The sequence below is a fragment of the Ictalurus punctatus genome, chromosome 12 (assembly GCF_001660625.3).
Source record: "Ictalurus punctatus breed USDA103 chromosome 12, Coco_2.0, whole genome shotgun sequence".
NCBI classification, from domain to species: Eukaryota; Metazoa; Chordata; class Actinopteri; order Siluriformes; family Ictaluridae; genus Ictalurus; species Ictalurus punctatus.
The window spans coordinates 18,894,753-18,916,509 of NC_030427.2; the positions used below are offsets into that span (position 1 = coordinate 18,894,753).

The 21,757-nt window shown below is 38.9% G+C and overlaps 1 protein-coding gene across 3 annotated transcripts; it reads right to left on the reverse strand.

Moving 5' to 3' along the window:
* Positions 1–4,735: 4,735 nt before the first annotated feature.
* Positions 4,736–21,547, reverse strand: clk2a (CDC-like kinase 2a). Of its 3 annotated transcripts, XM_047159128.2 has the most exons (15): positions 21,389–21,540; positions 20,012–20,266; positions 16,639–16,832; positions 15,440–15,674; positions 14,440–14,530; positions 13,607–13,673; positions 12,979–13,095; positions 11,477–11,643; positions 11,229–11,323; positions 10,958–11,087; positions 8,473–8,555; positions 8,024–8,103; positions 6,832–6,922; positions 5,823–6,010; positions 4,736–5,672 (listed from the first exon to the last, which is right to left on the reverse strand). In XM_047159128.2, the coding sequence occupies exons 2-15, from the start codon at positions 20,096–20,098 to the stop codon at positions 5,651–5,653; spliced, it is 1,647 nt and encodes a 548-aa protein (XP_047015084.1). In that variant the 5' UTR covers positions 20,099–20,266; positions 21,389–21,540; the 3' UTR covers positions 4,736–5,650. The 3 variants fall into 3 exon arrangements, with proteins under 3 accessions (XP_047015084.1, XP_047015086.1, XP_047015087.1); XM_047159130.2 differs by lacking the exon at positions 20,012–20,266 and having other exon boundaries at positions 21,389–21,547; XM_047159131.2 differs by lacking the exons at positions 14,440–14,530; positions 16,639–16,832; positions 20,012–20,266; positions 21,389–21,540 and having other exon boundaries at positions 15,440–15,577.
* Between the last annotated feature and the right edge of the window lie 210 nt (positions 21,548–21,757).

Consider the following 21,757-nt stretch of genomic DNA (forward strand, 5'->3'; position numbering starts at 1 on the left):
CCGATATCGCTCTGAGTAATCGGTTTTCGGTATCGGCTAAGAAATTTAGTATCGATGCATCTCTAAATTTTAGTGACCGCTATGTAGTATAAGCTATGAAAGAAAAAAAAAAGTCAAATTGTTGTTAGAACGTGTCATGCGATGCAAGTGCAAGGTTTAATTTTGCATTTCTCTATGCTAAAACTAGAACAATTCAACACGATAACCTATACATACCTTATAACTGATGTCTGCATTCATCAAAAGCAAGCATTCACATCTGATCCAAAGCCCTGTTTTCTGCCTCACAAGGCTGTGCCACTTTGAGAGGCTTAAGTGCTACATGGTTCATGCAGCTGTCCCCCACCCAAATCTCTGCTAATTCCAAAACAACAAAATGCTCTGTAATCTCATTAGCAACAGCAAGGAATGTTAAACACGTGAGGATTGAAACAGACTGTTGAGTTTAGTTTATAAGCACCAAACAAATGTTCATCACAACAAATAAAAATCAACTACAATGCTTGATATAGATGGATGAGTTCAATTTCGTTTCATAAAGGAAAAATAAAACTTTAGATCTTTTACCATTTTAACCTTGAAGATTGATAGATTAAAGGAGTGAAGTCTCTCCTGTAAACAGATGGAGTAGGGGAGAATGAAGACATAAAGGAAGGTGACAGATGCTGAGAAGTACATTGGTGAGCTCGCACCAAGGGAATGACGCAGAATCAGTGCTCTAACCAACTGTCTATTTTATCTGGGTAACAAATTTACTCTTACACACCACACCATTTAGGGGACACCCACCGAACTTATAATGTGATGAACACAACTCTTGTTTTGATTCAGTATATCGGTCCCAAAAACATACATGATGTACTCCTCCGGGAGACTATAAACTACTACCCTAGGGCGAAGATGGTACAGGCAGGTTCTTGAGCAAGTGCTGGCTCAGTGGTTAAGGCACTGGCGTACTACTAATCAGAAAGTCATGCGTTCAAATCCCAGCGCCATGACTTGAACAAGGCCCTTAACCCTCAGTTGTATTAAAGAGTTAATGGATCTGGATAATGATGTAAATGTAAAGTAGTAAGGGTGCTTGAACTCATAGCTGACTTACATGATGACAAAATAGTTAGCAAACATAAAAGTCACGTGTTTCTCTGAATGTGATTGGCCAGTTTATAGGTCACCTCTTCTGTGCAGCTACTGCCAACTTGACATATGACAGGCATTAAGGAGGTGCTGTGGCGTTAAATCTTCCCATGTCACAGACTTCCAGGTGGAAACTGGATAAAGCTTCCTGCAACTCATTGGATCAATCTAACAACAGCATTTTTTTTTAAATGTCAGTGATGAGATCAACTCAACAGATGAGCAGTTTCATCATAATTTTGCCTCTGTATACCACCACGATGGATCTGAAATGAAGCAATCAAGATGTGATTGAAGTGTAAACCTTCAGCTTTAATTCTAGGGGTTTTTACAAAAAATATTACTTTAACCGTTTAGGAATTACAGTCCCTTCATTTTCAGTCTCAAAAGTCATTGGACAATTGACTGATAAGCAGTTTCATGGCCAGGTGTGGCCTGTTTGACAAATTAAGGAGATAGAAGGTCTGCAACTGATTTAAATGTGTTGAATTTGCATTTGGTAGATGTTCGTGGGAACTCTCAATATGCGGCCCAAAGATGCACGTGAAGGGGGCCATCATTAGGCTGGGAGAGAAAAAAACAAAACAAAACAAAACAAAACAGACCTATCATAGAGATAGCAGACACTTGAGGAAAGGCCAAATCAACACTTTGGTACATTCTTAAAAAGAAAGAATGCACTGACAAGGTCAGCAAGACTAAAAGGCCAGAAAGGCTAGCATTTTTTTTTTGCTAAAAAATAAATAATAATAAAAAATTTACATCTATAAAACAAAGCCTGACCAGTTCTGATGAAAGATTCTCTGGACAGATTAAACCAAAATTTACTTGGAATGATGATGGAAACCAGAATGATGGGAAGAGACGAGTATAATGAAAGAAAGAAAGTGCTCAGAACCAAAAGCATACCACATCTTCTGTGAAACATGGTGGAGGAAGTGTTATGGCATGGGCATGAATGGCTACTAATGGAACTGGGTCACTGGTGTTTATTGATGATGTGACTGCTGATAGAAGTAGCAGGATGAATTCTAAAGTGTATAGAGATATACTTTCTGTTCAGATTCAGTCAAATTCTGCAAAACTGATAGGACGGTGCTTCACAATACAGGTGGATAATGATACAAAACATACTGCAAAAGCAACCCAAGAGCTTCTTGAAGCAAAGAAATTAAATGTTCTTAATTGTCCAATGACCTCAACCCAACTGAGGTGCTTTTCACTTACTGGAGACAAAACTGAAGGCAGAAAGTCTCTCAAACAAGCAGCAACTGAAGGCAGCTGCAATAAAGACCTGGCAAAGCATCTCAATAATAATCCGATATTTATGATTTATGTTAGTTTGTCCAGTTACTTCACTGTGAAAAATGGAGGTACTCTGTAAAACAAATGGCTGTAATTCCTAAACGGTTAATGCAATATTTTTTTGTTAAACCCCTTGCATTAAAGCTGAAAGTCTACATTTCAATCACATCTTGATTGCTTCATTTCAGATTCAATGAGGTGATGTACAGAGGCAAAATTACAAAAAACGGTCACTGTCCAAATACTTATGGAACTTACTGTATGGAATATAGAGCAACATTAACTAGGACAATAACACTGCTATGGTGTTCCCATTTTCTGCCCTTGATTTGACTCTAGAATTTTTCCTGGAAAGGGTTTAGGGAATATCTAACACAATAATATTGATTTCTACACATCTACATGGTTCCGAACACTCCACTCAACTCTGGGAATCAGAGCAGCAGAAGGAAATACCCCTTCTTCCAAAGTCCTCATCAGAAAAAGATATTTAGGTATCTTAAGATTATCAGATAGCTTATCAGTGAACTAAATGCTAACCACATGAATGAAAGGCTTTGCTGTACAACATGAAAAGATGGATAAAACCTTACTTTGGGAGAGAATAAACAGTACTTCGACAAAGCTGATAAAAAATGCACTTCCCCCTCGAACTGCTGATTCCAGTTAAACTGGCAAAAAAAGTATAAACTGTGTGTTTTGCTGATCTCTCATACACAACCCCTCTCCCTATTCTGGAGTAGCTCAAAGCATTTAAAAGCACAGGTGCCAAAGGAGACAGTACAAAGTATTTTATTACACTGTGAAAGATAAACAGTCCCCTCTGAAAGTATTGGAACAGCAAGGTCAATTCTGTTGCTTTCACTATACATTGAAGACATTTGGGGTTGAGACCAAAAGATACATTCGAGACGACAGATCAGGATTTCAGCTATCCTCATATTTACATCTATACGTGTTGAACAACTTCGAACATGGAAGCTTTAGTGGCAGGCCAACCTACTTTTATGTAAGCATAAATATTGGAATAGACAGACTTAAAGTAACTTCACATAAATAACACTTAATGTTTCGTTGCATATCCCTTGCTAGCAAAAACTGCATCAAGCCTGCGACCCACTGACATCACCAAACTGCTGCATTTGTCTTCTATGAAGCTTGTACTGCAGTGTCATTCAGTTCTTAGTTTCGGGGGTTTCTCCCTTCAGTCTCTTCTTCAGGAGGTTAAATGCTGCTCAACTGGGTTAAGGTCTGGTGTGTGTTTTGGATCATTGTCTTGCTGCATGATGACGTTCCTCCCAGTTAGACTGGATGCATTTCGCTATAAACTGTCAGATCTGTTAAAGATTAGTGAGACTGTTCCTGAAGCAGCCATGCAAGCCCAAGCCATGACACTATCTCTACCATGCATAACTGATGAGCTCATATGTTTTGGAGAATGACTAGATCCTTTCTTTCTTCACACTTTGGCCTTTCCATCAATTCGGTAGAGGTTACTCTTGGCTCTAGAATTTGTGGCCAGAATTCCAATCTGGCTTTCTGATTCTTAATGCTGATGAGTGGTTTGCATCTTGAGGTATGGCCTCTATATTTCTGCTCTTGAAGTCTTCTTCAAATGACGGATTGTAATACCTTCACTCCTGCCCCATGGAGGATGTTGGTGATGTGACTGACTGTTGTCTTGGGGTTTTTCTTCACAGCTCTCACAGTGTTGAAGTCATCAACTGCTGTTTTCCTTGACCGACCTGTTCCATGTCTGGTTGGAACAGTTCCATGTCTGGTTGGAACCCAAATACCTTTAGTGTATAGCAAGAACGATAGAATTGGCCTTGCCGTTCCAGTACTTTCAGAGGGGACTATATGAGACACAGTGATGAATCAGTAGCCACGCTGAAACACTGATGTTTAATATTATTCATTCATTCATCTTCAGTAATCTCCTTATCCAGATCAGGGTCTTGGTGGATCTGGAGTCTATCCGGAACACCAGATGCGAGCTCAGGACTGAACTGAGGAAGCTACCTGCTGCACCACCATCTTTACACAATTATTACGTACAAGAATAGTCATTCAGTAGGTGCTTATGTCTTGTAGGTCTTCCAGCTATTAGAAGTCACGAAATATGAACAGAAAATGATCAGAGACAATACTGCGAAAGTTCTCAAGATGGCCGGCAAGCGGATACTCTTCACTAAAGAGTTATTCTCATGATATGTATAGTTTCCTTTCTGGGGTATAAGAGTCAAAAAACAAATTGATTGATTTAGAGACAGACCAGATGTGACAACATGTCTGCTGTTTTCTGCCTGTAAAGCTGCCACGACTTTAACAAACGTCAGGCAGACAGACAGAGCCTTTATTCTATACAGTCATTGATACATATATATTTGTATATACACATATACACCTTTAGCTTCATATAAAAACACGAAACAAAAATAATGCTGATTCAAATAAATACTGTAAACCTGTGCTGGCAAGAATGACACAGAACACAAAAGGTCTGTGCTTGATCACAAGGACAAAAGGCTTCAATAGAAAATACACGTGTGTATGTGTGTGTGTGTGGATGTAGCAGTCACACGGGGGGGGACGACACACACGCAACACGTAGCTACATAGAATAGTAGCTTCTGTTTGAATGAGACTGACAGATCTAGGATCAAGGAGTGTGTCTATGCCAAAACAGCTCTTCAGCTATTGTCTGTCCGATAAAAATACGACTAAGCAGGAGACCGTAATTCAGGCTCAGTGTCCAAATACAATGGAATCCAATGCAAACAATGCAGCCAGTTTGGTGCTTTTCTTCATGTTTACATTCATGTTTTTCCCCAAAGCTTCTCGAAAACAAACAAAAAAAAAAACCTTGTTTGGGTTTTGCTACAACAGATATGACTCAAAGATGTTCTCTCCATTATGCCCGTTTCAAACCTATTAATGGTTATATAGGCAACAACACATTCGCTCTTAAGCTTTTCCACGTGCGTTGTGTCTGGACACATTTTCTTTCCATCTTGTCCTTGATGTGTGGAAGACTGTGTTTGAGAGTTACCTTTGAAATGGCATCCTATGGTACTTAATGTACCCATGAGTTCCTAATACGAAACTACTGTAACCAGTTCCAACTTAAGACAAAGTCCTGTATCACCCTTAAATACTTTAAAGCAGACACGGCAGTATAACCCGACAATTCGTATCCACCTTAAAACTACTTGGTCAGTGAGGTTTGCCTGAAAAAAAAAAAAAAAAAGGATCAACTTCACCAGGTGAACTCCAATTGTTCTTGCACACTAACTCTGATCACAGTCCCTCAATAACGTGAAGAGGTTTTTTTTTCTCTTTTAGCGCAAATATCTAAGGCAGGTAGAGCCAAACGTCACCGGCTAATGTCACGATTGGCCTCCCAAGGCTTTCCTGATGTCTGCTCACTAGCAGGGATGGGACTCTGGAAGAACTGATGCCTGAGCGCTGCAGCAAGAGTGATGCGCTTTGGCGGCTCATACTCCAGCATGGCCTCAATCAGGTCGAACAGTTGGTGATGCTCCTCAGCCTCCGACAGGATGTACCGCTGAATAACAGAGACAGAATAAGTCAAAGGAGTAATAATAACAGTAAAAATATAAACAAATATAGACACAAGCAGCGATCTGCGGGGTCCAAGCACTTTGCGCAAATACTGCCTCCAGTGGCCAGTAATTGCCAAGTTACATAAAACAATAAGGAGACCATGCATGAATATACCCATCAAGTTTAGTGATATACTAGTTGTCTCAATACTAGTTGTCTGAAACACATGCTGAAAGCGGATTGGCTGAAGGTCATGTATTTGCGATGATTAAAAATTCAGTTACACACCAGCAAAACAATATGGCACACCAAATTTTAGCTCAATCAGACTTTTGGTTCCTGAGAAACAGCTATTTGGACTTAACCCCACATCAATGACCACACCCCAACCGTTGGAGACATCCTCAGAACCTTGTAGAGAACATGTGTTTCAAATACATGACGTGATGTGGCCATATTGTTTACAAATCTGTAGTGAGTTTCATTTTGTCCTGAGTAGATTCACACCAAGTTTGTGAAAAATCGGAGGAGTAGTTTGAAAAACGTAGGTTGTGCATATTATGCATATTATATATGCATCATGGCAGAAATTAATGGGTGGGGCTGATCACGCTCTCTCACTGTGCCTTGATGTATCTTTATATACAGGAAACACGAAATACAAGTTTCAAGTATATTCTGAATTGTACAATTTGTTTTGGGAAGAATCAGAAGAAGAAGAAAGACAACAGGGTTCCAGTTCAAGTGTTTGGACCCCAAATAATAATAATAATAATAATAATAATAATAATAATAATAATAATAATAAAACCAGTCTCTTACTCGCAAGGGCTTGCAGTTCTCCCGAACATATCGTCCCGCTGAGGAGTTTTCATCCCAGTCGAGACGTCCACGGTAAAAGTACTTCTGCTTTCTGTTAGGATTAAAAATTCCAGGTCACGTCAAATCCATCCACGAAACACCACTATTACATGTAAGATGTAAAAGACAGGGATTCCTAATGTAGGGGTCAAGACCCCAAGTGGGGCCACGAGAGAAACTCCAAATCATTTATTTTACTAATCATTTTGAACATTACTGGGAGTCGCATTCAACCAAGCCATATTTAAATGAAGTGTGTGAACAATAGAAAAACAGATTGCCCTGTCCATTTGCCTCCGCCACACAAAGTAGCTGTGCTCAAAATCATGCATCTCATATATATATATATATATATATATATATATATATATATATATATATATATATATATATATATATATATATATATATATATGGGAAATGGAATACCGTGAGTTTAATAACTAAATAAATAAGAATAATGCATAAAATAATTTTTTTAAACTGTTTTTAACCTTACGATATCCAAAAACGGTTATTATTTAGTTCTAAAATATTTAAGAAAATAAAAGAAATATAAAAACAGTTTAAGACTGTTGCATGACTCAAGGTAAAGAAATAATAACAACAACCCCCCCAACAACAACAAAAAACAAATCCATACATACTAAAAATCTATGGTGCTCAGTCTGGCACTAAATTGTTTGGTGGTTTGTTTGTTTTGTTTTTTAAATATATTTTGTTTAGTTATTTCTTGTGTTATTGTGTAGAAATTATGTAGTTAGTAAAGACTGATGACAAACTAGTCTAGAGTGCTACAGAAGTTTATGTTAAATTTCAGTAATGCAAGTGATTTGGAGGTGATCTTATCTTTAATATTTTCCTAAAATAAATACATATTAATTTAAAGCTCTTTTTACATATAAAACCAGCTTTAAACTGACTGTCCATGAGATAAGACACAATGCATGAAAGGATTTTTAAAAATTAGTAAAGCAGCAACTGCATAATACCATAAATACACAGGACAATGTACATGACAGCACACAAACGTCATAGGAACAGCATATATTATATATATATATATATGGTTTGTACACTCACTCATCTAATAATGTGTTTTGGTCAAATGAACGGTGCATGTGTGCATGTGTTTGTACTGGCGGGGCCTTACCTCGTTTTGCGGATCATCCTGGAAGGGACAGGACCCAATATCCTCTCCATCATGGCTAAGTGCTCCCTGTTATCATGAGTCTGGAAAAGAAAAGATGACAGCACTACTAAGCGGAGAACAACAGTCTCAGACGTTAAAGAAGATCGAATTTTTTATTGTTAGAGAGCCGAAATTAAAAGAACAATGTTCTAATGCAGTGCAGAGTAGTATTTGTAATTTGTAAAGGCAATTGAGAAAGAAAGAGGAAGAAAAAAAAAAGCACAGAGGAAGAATTAGCGAGAGCATACAGGGTCTCAGGGTACACGACACACCCATTAGTGGCCTTAGACCAAACTGAACTAGTGTTAAAATGCCTCGTCTTCTGCACATACGCATACAACTGTGTGTGCCTGCAGCCATGACCTGCAAACAGCATGAACCAAAAGAAGAAAGAAAAACCAGCAGCACACCTGAAAAAGTGTGAAGCCAAGGTAATACTCGAAGAGGATGCAGCCAATACTCCACACATCACACGGCTGGCTCCAACCCATTTCTGCATGGAAACACATTCACATAGATCACATAGATTAATAAAAGGTGCACCATGACTATTAACAGTCAACCGATAGTGGATAACTAAGTTAACTACTAATCAACCGGTAGTTTGATTAAAATTGATACTGAATGAAAACATAACACTCAAAGTAAAATATTGCTGAACTTTATTTTAAAAAAATTAACAGTATTGACTACCACGAAAATGTCATTTACTTTTTAAACATAAAAATATAAATATATATTAACTATTAATAAATATTAAGGTAAATACACGAGATGCATCCAAACTGAAGCATAAAAAAGTAACACTTCAAATAACAATAGAGACACAAAACACTTCAAACCTCACAACAAAATTTGTCAGTGATGGTTTTAATTTCGCCTCTAGAGGCCGCTCTCTTACAGTATAATGACAAGCGTCCCTTCTCAGCCAAAACCGGAAAAAAACTATCGGTGTGGATTTTTGCCGATAAGTGATAGTTCCAGCAATCAGTTATTGGTGCCGATTAATCGGCAAAACCCATCAACCAGTCGACCTCTAGTGGCTATACATAATAATAATAATGCATGCAAGACTTTTTATTCAAAGGGCATTTAAAGAAATGGAAAGTGGTAAATAACATTCACTATCAACAATAGGCTTGGTACGATTGACGACTGAACTGGGAATCGCTGAAAGGTTCCGACCATCATTGAGCAGGATGATTTAACAGACGCTGTGTCTACAGCCTTAAGATCGACAAAAACAGTGTTGTATTTTCGTAACGAGTTTCCTTGTAGCCTATTTTGTGTCCCATTCAAACTTTACTAGCCGCATCTTTCTCTGATGCAGCTTAACTTCCATTGTCCGTGCTTGAGCGAATGTCTTCGTTCACAAATCATGAACAGGGGATTAAATTAGAAAATTAAAACATTGTTCATCAGGGTGACTTCACTCTGGAAGAATTCAATAATCATCTCCTCTGCTGTCTGCTACAGCACACACGCGTAGTTTTAATCATTTACGTCAATTTTATAATGAGCTTACCTACAGAAAATAATGTTTTTTTACAATCCCAACTTCAGTTTTGAAAGACATTAATGAGTAATTAATCAAAAAATACTGACTGAATGAGCCTGCCCCCCCCCCCCCCCCCCCCCCGCCCCCCACCCTTAACTGTGTAACATGCACGTGTATCGTCTGGTCACCCCAAATATCCTTTCCTCCTTCAGTGTGTCTATCCTTCCCCAAAGCAACAGGCAAAACTGTTGTCAAACAAAGATAGTTAGGAGGCAAGATAGGACAATGACATTTTGCACATGATCTCAAGCCTAATCAGAAAGAAATCCCTATTATTCCAAACACCTGACAAAAAAATACATTTTCGAAATGTTCAAATCCACTCCCGAGCTGTCAGTAGACAAAGCTGCCTACAGAGATTGTGCTTCATGTGTAGCCTGAACGCTTTCGCTGACATGAGTCGTCAGAGCATATAGATGATGTAAACCTAGCTTTAAAAACCTTATCTAGTGTATCTACATGCTGATGATTCAAAACGGTTCCTAGAAATACACCACCACCTAGTGGTAAGAGAATGTCACTAAATCAGGGATCCTAAGATTGATAGACAAAATTGTGTCCATTTTGTTGTATTACAAATTAATATAATAAACACCGATGTAACTATAAAGTCAAATTTTTAATATTTTGAATTGTTACTGGGAGTCGTATTCGAACAAGCCACGTTTAAATGAATAGCGTACCTGCCATTTTAGTCTTTTCACCATCCTGTTCAACAATACAAATGAGCATAAATTTTTTTTTTCACATCATCTACCGCCGCTAAACAAACTAGCGTTTTGTCTCATATTTAGTATTTATGTACTATTCATGATTTTAAACCAGTGTTACTATTACAGTTAATGTTTGAATTTTAAAGACCTCTCATGTAACCTTTAAACCTAATGTAAGTCTGCTTTACGTACCAGTCTTCCTGAGTTTTCGATTTTGAGACGCAGCTCACAACAATCACGACGACGGCAGAAAGTTTGGGGAGAAATAGAGCTCGCGCATGACAACTTCTGCTTCAAGTCAGGGGTTATTACACCACCCAAGCGGAGATCCCCCCCATAACAATGCCTTGTCTCGTTTTAAACCTTATGTATTTTCCGAAGCTGGATGTGACTAGGAAAAGAGATGCACCCTTTGAAACACGCCTCCTTATCAAGAAAGTAAGCTGAACTACACTAGTAGTAGGTCAGTGCAAGGGACATTCCACAAGATGTTAGTCACTTACCTTACATATTACTTATGTATGTTACTGATGCACGATAAAATATTCAAAAGTTATAGTTGTCCTAAAGTATAAATCTGAATAAGGGTGGTCTGGAATAGTTTGGTCAAGGCTTCACACTTACCGAGAATAACCTCAGGTGCACGATAGTGCCTGGTGGAGACGATTGTACTGTGGTGTTCATGGTCAAATGTAGCACTGCCAAAATCTACTACCCTCACTGCAGTGCTCTTCACTGTACGCTCGTCTCTCTTCTAAACCAGAAAACAAGAAACACCTGTATAAACAGTTCATTCTAACAGGCAAGAATAACAAAAAAAAAATGTAGCCGCAAGCGGCAATCTGCAGGCTCCAAGCAAATACTGCCTCCAGTAGAGCAATGGGCATACATTCACCTTCTCTATGTTGTATGTCATGGTGAAATCCGAGTTGACAAAGAGAATATTCTCTGGTTTTAAATCTGTGTGGGTCAGCTTGTTGTCATGCAGAACTGTAGAGAAGTTAAGTAAACATTCAATGAGAATCAATGGCAATACTTCGAATTTACAAACTCCTAAAAAGTGCTCAACATCACTTTCAAAGTTAGTTGTCAGTTACACAAGCCTTATGAGATTTAGGATTTATTTTTAGTGGTGGTACTCACACTTGACGGATAGGCAGAGCTGGTAGGCCATGTGTCGGACCTGGCTGATGGAATAAGGCAGGTAATTGTTCTCCTTCAGGAAGTCAAAGGTGCTGAGTGCTAACAGCTCAAAGCTGAGACACATGTGGCCGTGGTAGTCAAACCAGTCAAACATCCGTACACATAGACTGCAAGACGAAGAAGGAAAACAGGAGTTAAAAAAGTTAAGTAGGTCAGACAGGCCTGGAGGAAAATTAACTAGATTATTGTCTCGGAGCTAGTGTCTTTAGTTCTCTAATTAAACAAAAATATTCTACTAGCTGTATCTTCAACTGAACGCAAAACAATTACGCAACACAATATTTTCAAATGACATGCATGGCACAGTTTAAAGCAGGGGTTTCAAAACGTCGCTTTATAAATGCTCACATTTATCCTCTTAAGTTTCGCTTATTTATTTTACAAATTAATATTAAAAATATCGAAGACCGATTTAATGTTATGTGCTATTTTAGTCTTTTTCACTATTCTGGATAACTGAATTAGCACAATAAACAATATTCAAATTAACCAAACTAGCGATGGGTCTCAAATCGCATACTTGTGTACTAATCTAAACCATTATTGAGTACTAACACTAACAGGTTTTGAGAAGTCTTTATAGAATTTAAAATACCTTTCCTTCCACCATCAAACCTACCAAAAGTTCTGTGTTTCTAGATTAGTAAATCCTTTGGAGAGTAAGGTCAGTTTTCGATTTGCTCGTGACAATCACGACGACAGTGGAAAGTTTTATAGATAAACCGAGCCTTTTTAAAAATGAAAAATAAAAAACAGCACATTTTGGCACTGTGAACCTTCTCAACAGGTCCGTGAATGTTTCTATGGGTGTTTTCATCACTGCAGTCATTAAAATAACAATAAATACATAAATAAATTTTAAAAACAACTAAACTAACAGATTTGTTCGAAATAGATCTGACAAGTCCGTAAACATGTCTTCTTCAAACTTACCAAAAGTTTGATTAGGAAATCATTTTGAGGTCAGGGTTTTCGATTTGAGACACAGCTCATGACAACAATCACGATGACAGCGGAAAGTTTTATAGAGAAACCGAGCTTGTCTGCATGTTTAACGTTGTTGTGCATGAAACTGCTAAACATTTTACAGTTTGACTTGGAAAGCTGATGAACAGGGATGTTTTGGTTCTGACGTGCCATTTGGTGAATGGTGCTTTTAAATCTTCCAGATCTAGGCTACGTAAATTATGCAGGGGAGTCTGTGAGCAATGCTGCAAGCAAAAACCAGACCCCTGTGCTTCGTCATCAACATAATAAAATGTTCAAGTCGGGAATTTAAAAAAAAAAAAAAACCTAAGTTGGTCAAAGTTTGGGGCCGGAGAAAATTTATTACATCCATTTCACGTCGTTCGCCTAAAAAAAGTTCGGGAACCTCCGATTTAAAGTCACATATGTACAGTATATGCAGAATAAGTTTGATACTGTTGATCCAGTCCTCTCACTTTTTGTTTTCAGGGTCTCGCTCATTGATCCTTTCCAGTACATTGATCTCCAGTCGCGCGGCCTCCTTGTACTTTTCAACATTTTTAATGATTTTCAGAGCCACATGGGATCCACCTCTGAAATAAAAAAAATATATAAAAATGTTACAAGGAAACAGTCCAAACAACCAATTACTAAAAACAAACAACTTAACACAGCTTTAGAAGGCTAAGACGACAATAAAAAAAAAGGCTTTTTGTATAAAAACAATGCAATCATTTCTTTTCAATCAACTCAACTCACAAGACACACATGAAACATTTTACATGGGTGTTCATTTTTATGCAAATAGTTTTTATTTATTTAAACAAAACAGCACATTGTGGGACTGTGAACCTTCTCTATTTGCCCATAAATGTTTCTAAGGGTGTATTCATCGCAGTGTTCACAAAAAATAACAAAAAAAAGAACCGATTTGCTCAAAATAGTTCTGTCAAGACCTTAAGCATGCTACATGAACAATTTAAAAATCATCCCTCTTTAACATTTGAAATCGCTACACGAAAGACTAGTCTTGTATCTTAATAATAAAAATTAGTTTAGTCAGCTTTGAAAAGCAGCTGAAATATACAGAAATAAGGAATTTACCTGCGATGGTCAATGCATTCCATCACCCTTCCGAACGTTCCCTCACCCAAAGTGCCGACAATTTCATCTGAGACGGAGATAGACGGGGGAAAAAAAGAGGAGAGATAAAAAAAAAAGACAAAAAAAGGAAAGAAGTAAAGGATATTAACAAAAAGGTAAACAGGCAAGAGAACCAAAAAGGCAGGCGATAAATGCTTTAGCGTCTCTGGCACTCCCCCCTTCAACCCATTATTCGTTACAAATTAAGCTAAAATGCACAACCGATTTGCACACCGTCGGCCCAACAAGGTTAGCAAACAAAGTTGGGATAATTATTCAACCCTGAAAATACTGTGAAAACTACTGGAATAAAAACACCAACGTCCCCCTGCTGAGGAATCACTGGAAAAATGGATTAAAAAAATAAAAAATAAACAGGGAGCCACCCAATCCCACCCCAAACTAAATGATTAAAACTCTGAAACGAGATCTAAACGAGACTAATGCGTAGGAAGCAAAACTAAAACCTAGTACTATGATGTTCCAGGGGGGGAAAAATGACTATGCAAAGACATTAAAAAGGAGAAATTCTAAAAGAACAAGGATATCAAAAGCTGTAAAAGCTTTTTAAACATCCCTGTAACGCACCTGGTACAAAGGAAAATGGCTAAAAATATACACGTGTATGAAAATTAAGATATCTTAACATCCTGGTCTATTCTAACAATCGAAAATCATCAACATCATGACCTCTTGCCCTCGCGTGTGAGTGTGTATGCTCTGTGCTGCTACTGATAGGGAGAAAGGTTACGATATAAGAGTAGAGGAGTAGTAGTAGTAGTGGCAGTGTGTACATCTCTCTTGCAGGACGTCGCCACTCCGACAGATCAGGTGACCCTCCTCGTCGTCCCTCACACATAGCGGCCGCGTCCCACTGGCACTCCGCTGCTTTTCGGCCCCCCCGGCCAGGGTCACAGGTCACGACACAACCGCCAAAGCAGGAGGGGGGTGGGCCGAGAGGGTAGAGTGGAAGGGGCAGCCGTTGCCATGGCGACGGAGAGAAGCAGTGGTGGTGATGGTGGTGTACGTAGGTTTGGTGATCATGGGGCGGTTCGTATGACACCACGTGAGAAGATAGATATATAACGATAGGGATATAGTGCAAGGGAACAAGTCAAAGATCACATTTTGACCCTTTTGCTTGCTCTCTACATGTCTCTCCCCTCCCCTCAACCTCCTGTCTAGCGCCCCTGACAAAAAAACCTGCATCATAAACATTTATGTATACAAGAGCAACACATAAGCAAAAGGAACTGGTAACCATCACATTACACAAGTTGATACAGACTGAAACTTGTTGCACTATCAAGTGGGGGGGAGGGGCAAGAAATCCATTGCATGGAGGAAAAATCTAAATACTTTTAATCAAATAATCTTTTCTCAGTTTTTTTTTCTCAGCTCTAAAGCAATGAAATAATGAGAGAAAGGAAGGAATAAAGAAGAGGAATGTATAGAGAATGATACAAACTTGTCATTAAAACTACTTTATATAAGGTAATGACTACAAGGTAATAAATTTCCATTAAAGTAGGATTTTTTGCATATCCAAATAAAAAAACCTGCCTGTTTTACTGATATGTACAAAAACGCTGACAAATCAAAAGGGGAGGGAAAACAAAACAAAACAAAACAAAAAACAAAAGGAATTCATACTTACCAAGTCCTGGGTCTGTAGAGAAGAAAATGTTAAATTGAGTAAAAAAAGAGAGAAAGATAGAGACAGGGAGAGAGAGACAGACAGACAGAGAGAGAGAGACAGAGAGAGGAGCAAGGCCTGGGCTGGGAAGTACTCACCGAGGAGGATGGGCTATAGGACCTGGTTCTACGCCGCCTTCGTTTGTGCTTACGCCTGCTGCCTTTGTGGCGTTGGTGCATGCGGCGGTAGTCATAATTGGTGGAAGGGTCGCGGGAGTGGTAGTCGTCCGGAGACAGTCGCTCACGTTCACGTTCTCGTTCGTGCTCCTGACGCCGGTAGCCTTCTCCGTAGCGCCTGTCGTATGGCCTCCTGTCCACAGAACGGTTGTCGTAGCTGGAAGAACGAAAGAACCGACTACTCCTGAGCAAACGTTTTATCCAATAAAGACAATTAAAAAGGCGAGCGCTAATAAACGATGTTTAGAACGATTCAAATTGCTCCCGAATACAATTCATCAGAGGCTTTCTTTTAGCTACTTTAATAATTCTGCAGCCATCTTACACCGAGTTAAACAGCGCTCATAATTTTTCACAACCAAGGGTGTGTCTGAATCAGCTCCGTAGTTCAGTAGTCAGGGCACTGAACTGGGGGTCAGCCATTTTAAGGGCTGTCTCAATCACAAAATCCTTCCAGTGCACTGGAACATTCTCTGCCCCCTAAAAAAAAACCTGTAAATCCCACGATGCACCACAAATACCAGGGAGCATCGATACTCACTATGTTCCTTTACTGGAAGTGACGTCATGTTTTCTGAAACCTTTCAACTTGGTTAACTTCGTCTACGAATGTAAGGAGTTTGTTGTCGTTGTTGTGGCTCTCAATTGATTACGTACATTAGCGACCTTCTTCTTTATATAGCGTTCTATATATAGTTTGAACCTAAATCCAATAGCTAGCCTACGATCGTACTTGACGTACAAAGAAACAAAACCGCATGTGATTAAGCTAACAAATTTTTACCGCATATATTGTCAGAATTATATCGGTCCTGCCTGTTGCTGAAAACATCAGTGGTGACGAGCATGTAGTCATGTCACATCATTGTCCCGATGTGTAGTGAGTCAGGGTCCTTACCAGTGCCCTAACTCGTGTACACTATACTCAATACTAATTCACCACCTAGGAGCTGAGTGAGACGCACCATGTGAATAAAACGGAAAATGATTGAAAGCATAACCTATATAGAGACCAACCATTTTCATAAGCTAGTTTAGTTCCAGTTTACACTACAAAAAAAAAAAAAAAGCTAGTGTGATTTTCATTTTAGATATTCAATAACATTTTTTTCTTTGCTTACCTCCTGGAGCGTGCGTAGGTGGCCTCCTGCCTGTGTACTCGTCCCCTCCTTTCTCGGTCGCTGCTTGAGGAGAAGGTTCGCGAGCGCCGGTGTCTGGGCTTTCTCCCTCGCTCTCGGTCACGCTCGCGATAGCGGTCCTGATAGCTGCTGCGGCTGGCCCGCTCCGACGATGCGTACCGCCTAGAATGGGGCATCTGAACACACAGTGACATGAAGTAGATGATTATTCAAAACAATAAATCTGATCCAATTATTGATAATTAGTCTTTATTGGCCACAATCATATTACAGCACAATGAAATTATTTTTTTCCTTTTCATATCCCAGCATGTTAGGAGGTTGGGGTCGGAGTGCAGGGACAGCCATGATACGGCACCCCTGGAGCAGAGAGGGTTAAGTGCCTTGCTCAAGGGGCCAACAGTGGCAGTGCTAGGGACCCCGACCTTCCGATCATTAACCCAGAGACTTAACCTCAAGCCACAACTGCCCCCTAATTATGGCACAACAGGATAGATTGCACATGACAAATCAAGAACCAAAAACAACACACACAAAAAAAATCCTTACTAAAAAAAAAAAAAAAAAAATCCTTACTAAATAAGTTTAAGATCTCCATATGTATTCCCACGCTAGCTGCTGATCTTTAAAATCTCTTTAAGGACTCTTAAAAGGTGCAATAGTCTATTTTTTGTCTTCATCATTAGCATGTAAAAATCAAAAATACCAGTTTAAGTCCAGCACAATTGAGAAAACACATTTAGAAAACCAGAATGCATGTTAATGTTTGGATTGGCCTCTTGTCAGTCATTTTATACACTCTTGACTTGACAGGCCATGGTACATCCTGGGCACTGAGCTTCAGGAAGATGGGTGGGGTCAAGGGGGAAAAAAACATTTAAATATCAATCCCATGTGAAAAACATGACTAATCTTCCCCAATGCATGTTTAAGTAGATGGGAAAATCCTCAAGGCTTTAATTAAGGAAAAAACACAGAATGGGAATTAAATCTTTGGTTATGCGTCATCAAAAGCATTACCAAGAAAAGAGCTCGTGAATATCTGGAATGTACTGTGCACTTTGTACTTTTGCTGTTATGACCTGCTGAAACGAGATGCACAGCCAGACACCAGCTTCTGTCAGCGTTCCTGAGGAATCTTAGCCCATTCCTCAAGAGCAGTGGCCTCCAGTTCAGTAATATTCTTGGGTTTGCGTGCTGCAACCGCCTTCTTCAAATCCCACCAGAGATTTTCTAGGGATTTAAGTCAGGTGACTGTGATGGCCCTGTAGAATCTTCCAGGACTTCTTCTGCAACCAAGCCTTGGTGGAATTTGAGGTATGTTGGGATCATTGTCCTGTTGGAAGGTCCAATGACGCCCCAGCTTCAGCTTCCTCACAGACGGCATGTTTTCTCCTAGGATTGCCTGATACTTCAATGAATCCATCTTGCCTTCCACACGTTGCAGGTTTCCAGTGCCAGAGGATGCAAAGCAGCCCCAGAGCATCACCGAGCCACCACCATGCTTCGAGCCACCGCCATGCTTGACTGTGGACAGAGTGTTCTTTCTTCATTGTTCTACCTCCAGACATACCGCTGATCAAGCATGCCAAAAGTTCCAGTTTTGTTTCCTCACTACACAGAACAAAATCCCAAAACTTCTGTGGCTTATTTATATGATTTGGAGCCGACTTTTCTTGTGCTTTTGGGTCAGTAGTGGTGTACGTCTTGGGACTTCTTGCATGGAAACCTTCTGCGTTTAGTATGCGCCTTACTGTGCTCACTGAAACCTCAGTGTCTGTTGCCACCAAGTCTTGCTGCAGGTCTTTTGTAGTCACTCGAGTTTTTCACAACCTGCCTTCTCAGAAATCTGGCTGCAGCCGTTAATAGCTTCCTGTTTCTGCCCTATCCAGGTATTTCATACATTTTCCACCCCTAGCCAGTTCAGGTATTTATGTGTTCCAGCTCAAGCACACCTGGTGCACCTAAGGAAGCCCTGGATAAGATGCATCAGGTGTGTTTGAGACAACACCTGTTTTGCATATTTGTGCTGTTGTGATAGATTCTATCCAGGGGTGGAACAATTTTGAAACTAGAGAAATCATTATAAGTTGCATTTTCAGTTGAATTTGGGGAAACCACTTGAAGCATTCGTTGTGTCGAACTATTTCAATTGCTTTTGTTTGATTTGTTCATTGCATACATCTGAAAGTCTGTAAATGCTGACAATAAACCTGATTTGCAATGGGTGGGGTTGAAAAATTTTGACTGAACTGTGTGTAATATATAATTGGACAAACAGTTGTTTTATAATTTTATAAGTTTTCAATAACAGTGTTTATATTTGTAACTGTTTATGGATTTTATTTTAAATAAACAAAAAAATGGTAGTGACAGTTTACCCCCTCCCCAGAGTAATCAAATAATAAATAATAATCGTCCGATTAATCAATTATATAAATAATATATAATTATTATATAATTATATAATATAATTATTATATTATTATAACAGTGTTTATATTTGTAACTGTTTATGGATTTTATTTTAAATAAACAAAAAAATGGTAGTGACAGTTTACCCCCTCCCCAGAGTAATCAAATAATAAATAATAATCGTCCGATTAATCAATTATATAAATAATCGCTAGTTACAACCTTACAAACTAGTTGTACAAAACAAGCAAGCTAACTTTAACAGAACAGCTGATATATATAATATGTAAGTACATCAGGAGAAAAAAAAAACATTTCCAGAGAAATGTATGCGTGAATGCTCAGTAATAACAAGAACAAATCACAATAATGCTGAATAATAAATTATTTACAAATTAAATATATATATTTTTTAAACAAGATACACTATACACCTGTGTTTAGTGGCTGATACCCAACATATAAACAACAGAGATCAATATTCTAGCTGCGTATGTTATCACCAGGAGTATCACGTAGCCTATATATTTGAGTTATGATTTAGGTCATGCAACTTAAAAAAAAAAAAAAAAAAAAAAAAAAAAAAAAAAAAAAAAAAAAAAAAAAAAAAGGAAGAAAAGGAGAGATATAAAAAATATATAACTATAATTAGTTCCTCTTAACTCTGAATGTTCCTGAACAAGACACGACACAGATATGCTTCATAGATCAGTGTTGTGATTTGATTTTATCAGTGAATCTCATATTTTGCTGGATTTACATGAAGCTATATGAGGGTGGAATCATTAAAATACACAAAACAGCAGCAGCAGTGAATCATGATCAGCTCAAATAACTGTATTAGGTGATGTAATACCTGTGTCAGGTGTAACTGGGGATCATGTATAAAAATGAAATGCATGAAATGTGATGTTATGTGCGGAGCTAGATTTGGACTAACCAAAAGAGAAAAACGCTCCCGAGTGGCGTGACAGAAAAGCGTTCCCCCCGTCGACCGGAAACCACGAGTACGAATCCTGACAGCCATCCGTGGCCAGGAGTCCAAGACAGAATAAACTGACTGTGCTTTCTGGATGGGAGGGATGTCAATGTCAATCACAGCGACACCAGCCAATCGTAGGTGTCTCTTATGTATGCGGAAGGGGCGGATAGCGCTTTCCCTGGTTTGTAGCTGTAGTACGATGGGGAGGCCTGACTGGTGGTGGAAGATCAGGGAAAAATCAAGAGAGGGAAAAACACGGGATGCAAAGACAAAATGTTTTCAATTATTTAGTCATTCATTGTTCTCCAGCTCAGTGTTCTCCGTGCTTGGGTGATTTTTCAGGTAAAAGCTCCCCCCCACCCCTTCCCTTTCTAAACAAGGAGTTTTCCTAGTGTTTTTAGCCCACAGCGTTTCAGCCCTAAACTACACCAAACCAGACCAAGTATTAATTTCTGTCTGATTCGTATTATGTGGTGTCAAAGCACCCTGTAGTTTGGTTCTTACTAGACTAAGGAAAAAACACAAGGCCCTGAATTTTTGGGAATCCCTTTTAAAAGTTGCTCAACTAAAAACAAATGCCAAGATACATGCACAGACCTGAATTTATTGTTGACAGAAATACATTTCACAAATACAAAATAATTGTACCTTAATTGTTATCAATAGCAATCTGGCTTCATGCGTTGTTGTTTGTTTTTTTTTCTTTTTAAAGCATAATTTGGGGGTGTGCAGGTGAGACAGTCAGTGACTCAGAGCTCACCTTACTCTGATATTCATAAACATTTTAGTTTTCCATGTATATTTAAACGCTTCACTTTCATGGTCTGGTTCTTGAGATATATATATATATAGTTTTCAGGAAGATATTTAATTAAATGCTCGCACCTGTACAGATTCTATGGCTGTATGTACCTGTAAGGCGGTGGTGTTGTGGTTCTCCAGGCCTTCACCCTTTGCTCAATATTAAGAAGTGAAACTTAGCCAACTTGCTAACGTTTCCACAACTTTTATACATCACCTGAATATGCTATTTTATAAAATAATATCGTTCACTAACGCGCGCACACAGACATACAACACTGTGTTTACAAAATAATGAAACCTCGCACTAATCAAATATCTTTAGCTAGCTGTTTTGCTAAGGGTGCTAGCCTAGCTATCCGCCCGTGTAGATACATATTTAATCTCACATCGAGCCGCCATCTTGAGTTAAGGGGGGGTTAGCATGAAGAGGCTGTTAGCAAAAGCAAACCAAAGCTAGTCGCTTTAAAAAAAAAAGAAGAAGAAGAAAAGATATTGCAGGTTTTAATCTGAGACTAAAATTAGCTTTGTTACCGTTTTAGCAGCGAGGCCTGTGCGTTTATCCCAAAGAAAATCCGTGTTGGCTCTCAAGCTCTCGGTTTCTGTGTCGGTTGAGTTTTAGACGACTAGCAAACCGAGCTTCCACCCCCTTCTTCAGCAACAGCAACACCTACAACCAACACTGAAGAGGCTGTGTCCCAAATCCAGAACCAGAGAAATGCGCCCTACTGGATAAGTAGTGCAACTACATTTGTCTTGACTCTGTACTTAACACTTTATTTGTTGAAGTGTTCCCACACTACACTACTGTATATGTCCAGATGTACTGTACTGTTTGTTGACACCTGATCATCACACCTGTATGACCTTATACAGGTGTTGAGTAAGGCCTTTGTCCCTTAT

Excerpts from the sequence above, each read along its gene's own strand:
- clk2a (XM_047159128.2), bottom strand. The coding sequence starts at position 20,098 with ATGGCTGTCAGGATTCGTACTCGTGGTTTCCGGTCGACGGGGGGAACG. Across the intron at positions 8,556-10,957 it reads TGCACCTGAGGTTATTCTCG|AAATGGGTTGGAGCCAGCCG; the intron begins GTAAGTGTGAAG and ends GTTTCCATGCAG. Across the intron at positions 6,923-8,023 it reads AGGATGATCCGCAAAACGAG|AAAGCAGAAGTACTTTTACC; the intron begins GTAAGGCCCCGC and ends TAATCCTAACAG.